At 42.5% G+C, this 11,563-nt stretch overlaps 2 protein-coding genes across 2 annotated transcripts; one reads left to right on the top strand and one right to left on the bottom strand.

Annotated features, from left to right (window-relative positions):
- Window positions 1-303: 303 nt before the first annotated feature.
- LOC109798716 (uncharacterized) lies at window positions 304-1,677 on the bottom strand. Its single transcript, XM_083062349.1, has 3 exons — window positions 1,542-1,677; window positions 894-1,447; window positions 304-806 (listed from the first exon to the last, which is right to left on the bottom strand). Exons 2-3 carry the CDS (start codon window positions 1,300-1,302, stop codon window positions 625-627), a joined length of 591 nt encoding a protein of 196 aa, XP_082918475.1. The 5' UTR covers window positions 1,303-1,447; window positions 1,542-1,677; the 3' UTR covers window positions 304-624.
- Window positions 1,389-7,524, top strand: LOC145950230 (uncharacterized). Its single transcript, XM_083061287.1, has 6 exons — window positions 1,389-1,554; window positions 1,703-1,970; window positions 4,438-4,522; window positions 4,637-4,978; window positions 5,083-6,204; window positions 6,253-7,524. Exons 1-6 carry the CDS (start codon window positions 1,389-1,391, stop codon window positions 7,522-7,524), a joined length of 3,255 nt encoding a protein of 1,084 aa, XP_082917413.1.
- Window positions 7,525-11,563: the final 4,039 nt, after the last annotated feature.

An 11,563-nucleotide genomic window follows, 5' to 3' on the forward strand; every position in this document is an offset into this window, starting at 1 on the left:
TAAGTGAAATAAACCTTAAATATAATCATATAAACATTAACTATTAAATTTTATCATTACCAATCAAAAGTTTAACACACAAACTATATGCAATTCTTTTCTTCTTTTTTTTATTTAAAAAACTATTTTTTCTCACTGATCATATAATTTCAAAACGCTTGTTGTCTTATATCACTCAAATTTATTCTTGGTTATCGCATATACCTGCCTCTCTAAAAATAAAAAAATAAAAAAAAGTATATAACTTCCTCTAATAGGATATGATCGTATTTGTATATATAAATCAATCATTAACACATTCACTTCACGGGGAGAATAAATGACAAATGATATTCTTTCGACATGTAAATATCAACATTGACGGTCCTATTACGCAATCCAACAACTTGTGAAATGGAATTGCTTCACATGTAGGAAAACGAAAAACCAAAAAGACAAAACAGAGAGAAAAATTCAGTTAAATGGCCGACACATTTTTTTACAACTAACGGGCCATCATAACTTCGTAACCAACCATTGATCCATTCTGAATTTTAAAATCATAAAAAATAAAATAAAAATAAAAATAAAAAATAATCCAAATAACTGTGTGGAGTGGACCGCACATGGCTTCAAATCACAGATTCACCGCGAGAAATCCATGAACCTTAACCACCCAAACGCGCCACCCTTGCTCGCTCTCTCAGCCTCCCTGGAACACGAAGCAAACGGCGTCGTTGCGCCTCCGTCTTCCCCGTCGCACTTCCTCGGACACAGAAAGAAGTTTCTAGATCCAATATCCTTCAGCTTCTCCTCCCTATCCAAACCTGCGCACAATAGCATCTCAATTTAACAATTAATTCTGATTTCATTATTTTTTTTTCTTCGTTGTTATTATTTTTTTTTTCGCTTACTCTCTAAGCTGAACTGAGAATAATGAAGGTCGAACTGCGAAGGATCGTTCGACGGCAAAATCGGACGGCGACCTTCCTTCACGTATTGCCGCACCGCCACCGCAACTAAATCTCCGACGGTTGATTCCGGCGTCATCACCACCTGCACCGGTCCCAGGCTTCCCATAGTCGTCACTTTCAGCAACAACTTCGGTGGCTGTTTCGGCAACGCCGCCGCCGCCGCCGCGGCGGCGGCGCGGTTCCTGTCCGACAGAAGGTCCGGCACCGTCTTCGGTCGGCGGATTTGTGCCTCGGAAACGATAGGCGGCGGCGTTGATGAGTGACCGTAAAACGACGACGATTTCTTTGTTAACTTCCCTCGTCGGTGAGGCTCGCCCTGGCCGTTACGGTGATTTTTGGAGTTGGCCATGGTTTTAAGTAACGGTTAAGGGTAAAGATGGAATTTAAGGAGGTTCGGCTTGGGTTAACGGTTTTTTACCTCAATCGACGGTAGCGATGATATCTGAGGCGAGGGAAGCCATAGCTTCGGCTATGTGGTTCACGCGGATTGGAAGCTATCATAACCAGAGGGGTATAACCGTAAATAAACCACTGGAAAGCGCAGAAACTGAAAAAACAAAGAAGAGAAAGAGTGAAGGGAAAACGCACGCTGACTCTGTGTGTGAGTTTTATTTATGAGTGAAGTCGGAGAGAGTGGCGTGCTACGAAATTTGTTTTGATTTTTTTTCTTTAATGATTTAAAGATATATAATGGGAGTTGTAGTTAACTAGTTATTGACGACGGTGTGGGACTTGGGTTGGATTTATAGGGCGGGATTGGTGTGATAATCGAGGTAGGGATAAGTTGGACACGTGGTTGGACGTGATTGAGTGGGTTCATACGCGGCTGGCGTTGGAGATGAGAGATAAGGAGAGGAACCAAGGGGACGAGGGAGGTGAAGTTCACTGTAACACGTGGAGAGTTGCACAGGAGATTGCGATGCTTCGTGAAGATGCTTCTGGTGGTCAAGAAAAGAGACTCAAAATCAAACGGAATCAACATCTTCTTCTTCAAATAAATTACCTTTTTCTTTTTATGTTTATTCATAAAAAAAAACTTTGTTTAAATAGAAGAAAAAGTTAATTATATTTTCATCTTTATATTTTTATTAATGTGTAATTTTAGTTTTTATTTTAAAATATAAATATTTTATTTTTTAAATTTTAAAAATACAAAATTTTAATTCTCTCCTTAAATTGATATTTGTTAATTATTAAATTTTAATGTTTATCATATTTAAATAATGTGAATTTAATAATATGATATTTTGAAGTAAAAAACAAAAAAATATATCAATCATTCATAAAAATAAATATAAATAAATATTTCTTTATATGTCATGTTATTAATATTCATTTAAGTGGTGATAGATCATTAAATAATAAGAAAATTTAATAATAAATAAATATTAATTTAATAAAATTAAATTTTATTTTTAAAAATAAGAAGAAAAGTACACGTTAAACACTTAAACAAGAAAATAAGTAATACTTGAATCCCTACATTCCTTATATAGAAATCTTACTTGAATCAAGTTCTATTTACTAAACAAACTTTTCTGTTATACAATTATTTTGAATTCGATAATATAAATTATTCCTTAAAAGCAATTTGTAACCGATTTCAATCTTTTAAATAAATCAATCTCAAAATATCATTTAGTAATTCAGATTTTAGCAAAACGAAAAGATTTTAATTTTTTTAATCCTTTCATTTTTCATGATATTAACCATAAAATTGAAAAAAGTTTCCATTTTGAAAAAAAAAATCCATTTGATCCAGATTTCATAAAATTGAAATCTTCTAATTAATATATATGGTAGTTTCTGTGATGAATACTATCTTATAAATTAAAAGTTAACTAAGATTTCTATTGAATGTTTATTAGTTTTTTTTATATATAAATATACACTAGTATTGTTAATATTTATTATACATAATTAATTAAAATTTACAACAAATTACATGTATAAATAAATATTATGAATATAAATGAATATTTTAAAGTATATAAAGTATATTTTATATTATGATGAGTAATTTATATTGTGATACAATATTATTATCAATTATGAATGATTTATCTTTAAAATATTAAAATTTGATTTAAAATCAATTTTAATATATTAAATACAAATGATTATCTTGTATAAGATTATTTTAAAAACATTGATTAAATAATTTCTAAAAAAATTTAACTTGTTATCTAATTCAGTTTTTATTATTAAATTTTTTATAAATTAAATTTTAATAATTTTAAATAAATTATTACTAAATAAAAATAATGTTGTGATATAATATATTATTTATAATAAATTTAAAATATAATTTATATATTTAAAAATATCTATTTATATGAATTTTAAATATAATTTATATATTTAAAATGTAATATTGTTTATATATATAATTTATTATAAATTTTAATTATATATAATAAATATTTAATTTGTGTATTATATATACTAAAATATTAATAAATATACTAAATGCAAACCGAAAATATCCCTTATTAAATATCTAAAAAAAATGCTTTTGCTAAATAGAAGTAAAAAACGAATGAGATTACTTATCTGATTAGGATATGCTAATCATTCTTTTTGGAGCTTCTATTTAGAAGCATTTTTAGGGTATTGGTTAAAAGTTATACGGCAAACATAATGAACATACACACAGTTAGGATTTGACCCGTCTCCACTAACTTATGCCAACCCTAACTCGCACTATACCAATGATTGATTCTTTAAAATTTTGCCTAATAATAAATACAAACAATTTAAATAAATATCGTTCATGAACTTCAACATAATACTCTTCCCATTATCAAAATCCCAACAAGTACATAGGATTTTGTATACGTGTAAACGAACATAATTTTCTAATAATCGAAAACAAAAATGTTTATATTACGGAGAAGAATTCTAACACGAACCAACTTTCTTTGTAAAATGTATAAAAACTATAATTTAGTAGTGCGTTTCACATGAGAAATTATGATTTAATAATTGTACCGGAAGGACCCTATCGGCCATGTGGATCGGTCACGTGGACCGACACGTCATGTCCTATCAGATATTGACGCAGCTCAGGTAACATTTCGGCTCGGCCACGTGGATCGGCCACGTGGACCGGCATGACATATACTATCAGATGATACTGCTCAAATACCACTTCGGTCCGATAGGGGACTAAGAACTGTGCTCTTCCCCTATCGGCTCGCCAGAAGCCGAGAGAGGACGTTTCGGCCGTGTTGTCTCGGCTCGGCCATTAGGTGAACTACTAGAACGACGATTATGATTAGTAAGGATAAGTACATGATTAAAACATAATCAGCTGATTAACATCGTATTACCTAATTTGGTAAATGTCAGAGAAGGCCCACCATGCTCAGGCCCATGTCAGGTATTATAAATAGGTCACACGTAACGAGGTAGGTCACTGTTCATTTTATTACCCTAGAAAATTGTGGATATCCTGACTTGAGCATTGGAGTGCCTTTTGCAGGTACCTCCCCCCTCTGAAGAATCCACCTAAAGCTCACGTTCGGCCCTCTTACACCCCAGAAGACTACAAGTGTACCCTCAAGCAGGTACATTTTGGCGCCCACCGTGGGGCTGAACCGAAAGCATAGCAGAAACACCAAAAGTTTACGAGGAAAAAAATCATGGTAAAGACAAGGAATACTAATTTCGAAGGGCAACAGTCCGAAGAGGAGCACCAGTCCGGGGCCGAGACGGTTGAGGAGACAAACTTGACCGATATGGTACGCCAGATGAAAAAAGAAATGATCGCTATGAAACAGCACCGAGAGAGAGATGCCGCCGAGATGGCCGCATTGAGAGAAGAGAATGCTGCTCTGAAAAACCAGTACCGAGACCCACGTGGAAACCATCTGAGACGACCCACACTCAGGGGTCGTTCCACTCTTACGGCCATCACACCTCCATCCCCCACACTTCTGTTGCTGCCCCAGTTGCTCATGCTTCGGGCAGCCGACCGATACATCCATTGCCGGCCGGAGCACATCAGCATCCCTTTACTCCAAGTGTTATGCAGACGGCACTCCTTGACCATTGGAAGTCATTGCCACTCGATAAGTATGATGGTTCCACCGACCCCGACGAACATGTCGACATCTTCTTGACTTAGGTCACCCTCAGTACTACTGACGATGCTGCCTTGTGCCGAATCTTCCCAACCTCGTTAAAGGGTCGGGCATTGAGCTGGTTCATACGACTTCCGGCCAACTCAATCGACTCCTTCAATACATTAGCATCTCAATTCACCATTCAGTTCGCCACCAGCAGGCCTCATCAACTGACCTCGCTCTCATTGGTAAGCATAAGACAAGAAAAGAAGGAATCCCTTCGGACCTTCATGAGCCGATTTAATAAAGCGGCTTTGGAGATCCGAGACCTCAACCCTGCTGTAGCTTTGCACCACCTTACCACCGTCTTGAAACCGGGACCTTTCGCCAACAGCATCTGTAAGAAACCCCCAACTGATATGGATGATTTGCGTCGGCGCGCCGACAAATACATGCAAATGGAGGAATTAGCTGGGTTCCGTAATCAAGCACGGGCAGAGATAGCCGCCAAAGCCGATAAGCCAGCCAAGAGCAATTATCGGAGCCGTCCTAAAGAAATTTCCCGCGAAAAACCAACACGAGGACCAAGGTATTCTCATTACACCCCATTGAACGCCAGTCGATCTGCTGTCCTAGATCAGGCACTCGCTTCAGAGGTTTTGGCAGTACCAAAACGAGCGTCAACCCCTCCACGCGCCGACACAACCAAGTCCTGCAAATATCACCGAAACCGAGGTCACTCAACTGAGGATTGTGCGGCTCTTAAAGATAAAATCGAGGACTTAATCAAGCAAGGGCAGCTTCAACGTTTTGTCGATCGGCCCCGCTCTCCCAGACGCGATGATCACCAGCATCGTGGGGAACAGCATGGCCGAGAGAGATCCGGTAGGCACCCTCACAGGGAACGAAGCCGGTCGAGAGACCGAAGAGAAGCCGAGCCCACAACTCAACCCCGAAGGGTCATCAATACTATTGCCGGTGGATTTGCGGGCAGAGGATCCACCTCCTCAGCACAGAAGAGACATCTACGAGCTGTCCGAACTGTCCATGCGGTTGAGTGCACCCGGCAGAGGGTGCCGGCCATCACATTCACTGAGGCTGATTTCAAGGGCATCGATCCTGATCAGGACGATCCCATGGTCATCAGCGTGGAAATCCACAACTGCATCATTCGGAAGACATTGGTCGATCAAGGAAGTTCGGCCGATATCCTTTACTAGAATACCTTCAAGCAACTCGGCATCCCGGAAGCCGAACTGATCCCATACAATGAGCCGCTGGTTGGATTTTCTGGTGAGCGTGTACAAACGAAAGGATACATCAAGTTATCCACTCGTTTTTCTTCCGATGGACCCGAAGTCAAAGACATCCCGATCAAGTACGTTGTTGTGCATGCTAACACGTCATATAACATTCTTCTTGGAAGACCGTCCCTCAACAGGTTAGGTGCGATTGTGTCAACCCCGCACTTAGCCATGAAATTTCCTTCTGAATCAGGCCGAATCATCACAGTACATGCAGATCAGAAAGCGGCCAGGGAATGTTATTTTGCTAGTCTCCGGTTGCCCCGCCTCGGAGCAACCGAGCCGAGTCGAGAGAAACGCGTGCATGCGGTAGCCCAAGACCTCGAAACGGTTGTAGACTTCGACCCTCGAATGGAGCAAGGTGAGAGGGTCGAGCCGATTGAAGATCGATACCCACTGATTATCGGGCCGACCAACCAGCATGTCACCTACCTAGGTTCCAACCTGTCCGAGACCAAAAGGCATGAAATCGAAAATGTGGTAAAGAAAAACAAAGACCTCTTTGCATGGAGGCCGGCCGACATGCCCGGGATTGACCCTAACTTCTTATGTCATCGACTCTCAGTGTGCCGGGAGGCCAAACCGATCGCCCAACGTAAGAGAAAAATGGGGGAAGAAAGGAAAAAGGCGGTTGAAGCCGAAACGTCTAAGCTCCTTGAAGCAGGTTTCATTCGAGAAATCCAATACACAACATGGCTGGCCAACGTTGTCATGGTCAAGAAGTCGAATGGCAAATGGCGAATGTGTACTGATTACACAGATTTGAACAAAGCCTGCCCCAAAGATGCTTATTCGTTGCCAAACATAGACCGATTGGTGGATGGTGCAGCTGGTCATAAGTTCCTAACATTCCTTGATGCATACTCGGGCTACAATCAAATTCGGATGTACCCCCGAGACGAAGATAAAACGGCATTTGTTACAGAATCTGCCAATTACTGCTACCAAGTAATGCCATTCGGCCTGAAGAATGTTGGGGCCACATATCAAAGGCTCATGGACAAGATCTTCGGCAATCAAATCGGGAGAAATATGGAAGTTTACGTGGATGATATGGTTGTCAAATCGGCTGACACATTTGCCCATGTAACCGATCTCGCCGAAGTTTTCCGGGCCTTTCGGAAACATCAGATGAGACTTAATCCCGATAAGTGTGTATTCGGCGTCTCAGGCGGCAAGTTTTTAGGTTTCATGCTGTAAAGTCGGGGCATCGAGGCTAACCCGGACAAATGCCAAGCTATCATCGACATGAGGAGTCCATCGAACTTGAAAGAGGTCCAAAAGTTAGCTGGTCGACTAACAACTTTATCTCGTTTCCTACCATGTATGGCCGAGACTTCCAAGCCGATCCTTGGCCTTTTGAAAAAGGAAAACAGATTTCAATGGACAGATGAATGCAAAGTATCTTTTCAACTTTTCAAGAAATGCCTCGGCACTCCCCCGGTATTGACCAAGCCAACATCAGGCCAAGAACTAATCTTGTACTTGGCGGTTTCGGGCGAAGCCATAAGCGTCGGCTTGATACGGGAACATGACGGACAACAGCAGCCGATATACTTCATTAGCCGAGTGTTGCAAGATGCCGAGCGGCGATACCAATTGCTAGAGAAGGTGGCGTTGGCACTCATGTATGCGGCTAGGCGTCTCCGTCAGTACTTTCAGAGTCACACCATCGTAGTCCGAACAGATTGTCTGATTGCCAAAGTACTGCGAAAACCAGAATTAGCCGGTCGAATGATGGCATGGTCAATTGAGCTCTCTGAGTTTGATATCCGTTTCGAGCCTTGAGGAGCCATCAAAGCACAAAGCTTAGCCGAGTTCGTTAATGAATTGTCACCACTCGGCCAGTTTGAAGATACCGCTTGGACTATGCATGTGGATGGGTCGTCCAACCAATAAGGAAGTGGTGCCGGCATAATCTTGGAAGGCCCATCCGGAATTACCCTTGAACAATCGTTGCGATTCGGCTTCAAGACCTCTAATAACCAAGCGGAATATGAAGCTTTGCTTGCCGGCATGAGGTTGGCTGCCGAGATGGGTGCTACAAAAATTGTGTGTTGGACTGACTCGAAGGTGGTGGCCGAACAGGTCAACGACAACTTTCAAGTCAAAGACGCGCATTTGTTCAAATATTACCATATGTTCAAGGCAATGAAGGATCAGTTTCATGAAATACAAGTCTGACACACACCACGGTGCCACAATGAGAGAGCTGACCAACTAGCCCGATTAGCTAGTAGCCGAAAACCAGGACAACTTCGGTCAACCATTCACTTGGAACTACCTGTATCAAGTATTCCACAAGAGTGCATGCCGATTGAAAGACCGACAAGTTCATGGATGACCAACATCATTAATTACATCATCAACAGTTCTGAACCGTCTGATCCGTTGGAAGCCAGGAAAGTCCGAGCTCAAGCAGCACGTTACTCTGTAATTGCTGGTGAACTATACCGACTAGGGTTCTCTACACCCCTATTAAAATGCCTTGACCAGCCACAAGCCGACTATGTTCTACGAGAAGTCCATGAAGGAATTTGCGGATCACACTCAGGTGCAAGAACCTTAGCTGCTAAAGTGCTGAGAGCAGGCTACTATTGGCCGACCTTGAAAACCGACTGCGCCGAATATGTTAAGAAGTGCAAGCAATGCCAACAGCATGGCAACCTAATACATGCCTCGGCCGAGCATCTCCACTCGGTCAGCGCCCCTTGGCCGTTTGCCTTATGGGGCATTGATATTCTCGGCCCGTTTCCACTCGCTAAAGGTTAATGCAAGTTTCTGGTAATGGCCGTTGATTATTTCACTAAGTGGATTGAAGTCGAGCCGCTAGCTACCATTACAGCAGCTAATGTTCAAAAATTCGTATGGAAAAACATCATCACCCGGTTCTGCATCCCATACGCAATCATCTCTGATAATGAACTACAATTCACGGATAAGAAATTCAACTTCTTTCTTGAAAACCTTGGCATCCGACACCGGTTCACTTCTGTCGAGCACCCACAGTCTAACGGACAAGCCGAAGCTGCTAACAAGGTTCTTCTCACCGAATTAAAGAAACGGCTTGGCACGGCAAAGGGATTATGGGCCGAAGAGCTTCCTGAAGTTCTTTGGGCATACAGATGCACACCTCAATCAAGCACAAAGGAAACTCCGTTCCGGCTGGCATACGGCACGGATGCTATGATTCCAATCGAGGTTGGCAAACCTTCGTTCCGACGAACACACTTTCATGAGGAGTCTAACGATGGTGCAATCCGAGCTGAACTAGACATCGTGGACAAGGTCCGAGAGAAATCCCAAGTCATCGCTGAAGCGTGTAATCAACGAATGACCCGACGATTTAACTCCAAGATAAAACCAAGGAGTTTCCAAGAAGGTGATCTGGTTTGGCGATCAACTGGATCGGCACGACGAAGCTCGACTGAGGGGAAACTAGCAGCAAATTGGGACGGCCCATTCAGAGTCAGACACACCCTTAATAATGGTTATTACAAGTTAGAAGAATTGTCCGGCAAGATCATCCCCCGGACATGGAATTCTACCCATTTGAAGACCTATTACAGTTAGGATTTCACTTCATGTATATATATAAATGTCTTCTGGTGCACTCTTTTCCTTGAACCGGTCTTTTTTCCTCTTAGAAAAATGTGAAAAGAGGTTTTTGGCCGGCAAGGTTTTTAACGAGGCATCCAATCATCAATAACAATACAATTCATCTATTTATGTCTTGCCCTATATTCATGCAAAATTTACAAGTCTTCCCTCCCGAGATGTCTCTCGGCCAAGGATGTGGCTTTCGTTTCAATTTACAAGTCTTCCCTCCCGAGATGTCTCTCGGCCAAGAATATGGCTTTCGTTTCAATTTACAAGTCTTCCCTCCCGAGATGTCTCTCGGTCAAGGATGTGGCTTTCGTTTCAATTTACAAGTCTTCCCTCCTGAGATGTCTCTCGGCCAAGGATGTGGCTTTCGTTAAAATTTACAAGTCTTCCCTCCCGAGATGTCTCTCGGCCAAGGATGTGACTTCAAATTTCGTCTTCCTTCCCGAGACGACTCTCGGCTAAGGATGTGACTTACAATTTATTATAAACTATACTACGTTCGGGAAATTTATTATATTGTTGTTCGCTTGGAAACACTGATAAAAGCAGGAAATTGCATTAACAAATCAAAAGGGCTCTAACGGCCCGGAACTACAAGAGATTGAACGGGGCACTATCGGCCCCAACATAACAAAAAAGCAAATCACCCTAAGCCTGTGCCTCGAGCTCCCCTTGTACTGAAGGCTCCTGCTCGGCCACTTCCTCCTGCACGTGACCGCCTCCACTCGGTGCGGCCTCAGGACGAACAGGGACTTCAGTGTCCGGCTGCTTATTCGGTGGGATTTGGGTCAAATTGACATATTTCCCCCGATAGAAGTCCATGGATATATCAAATTGAAAGTCCTGAGGCAAACTCCCAAAATGCCGAGCTTGCCGAGCCGCTTGGGCGAAGCCGGCTTCATGTTGAGAAAAAACCTTGCTCCTGGCCCTCTCCCGGTATGAGCCGAACTCCTTCTTCTCGGCTTCTAGCTCCTTCAGCAGCAAAGCAGACTTCTCAGCCTCGGTCTTCAACAGATGCTCCAACCTTTGAACCTTCAAGGTCAGGTCATCATTCTGACGACTCCGACGATCCAGCTCCGCCTCGCATTTCTTGCCATGCCCTTGTGCCTCGGATAAAGCTGCCAAGGTCTCCTGCACGGACTTCTCCGACTCGGCCAGCTGTCGGCGCAGCCCGTCGGCCTCGGCACTTGGTTGCATCATAATGCTTTGAGCCAAAGCCAGGGCTCGAGCTTGTAATTCGCAGAAAAAAGTCCACTTATGGGACGCGGTCATCTGTCCCAGTATGGACTGCCCCATCTCTGAAGTCAGGTCTTGACTCAAGCAATCTTGGGCACTGACATTTGAAGCCAAGAAGCTGGGACTCACAAGCCCCTAAGGAGCCACAAGAGCGGGCAGCCTTTGTTGTTTTAGCCGGCGTGCCTCGGCCTCGGCCTCAGCCCTCCTTTTGTTCTTCGCCCTAAGGGCATCCTGGTTGCTCTTCTCCCTTGGCTGCGGTTGAGGCCGAGCCGTCTCACGTGCCGGAGCCCGGTCCTCCCCATTTGGAGCTGATTGCTTTACCACTCGGCTCTGGATCAGGGCACGAATATCCAACTCGTCGTCGTAGTTCGCCATGATACCTGCACAAACACTAGTC

The sequence above is a fragment of the Cajanus cajan genome, chromosome 8 (genome assembly GCF_000230855.2).
Source record: "Cajanus cajan strain Asha chromosome 8, NIPB_CcT2T_4, whole genome shotgun sequence".
In the NCBI taxonomy this organism is placed as follows: Eukaryota; Viridiplantae; Streptophyta; class Magnoliopsida; order Fabales; family Fabaceae; genus Cajanus; species Cajanus cajan.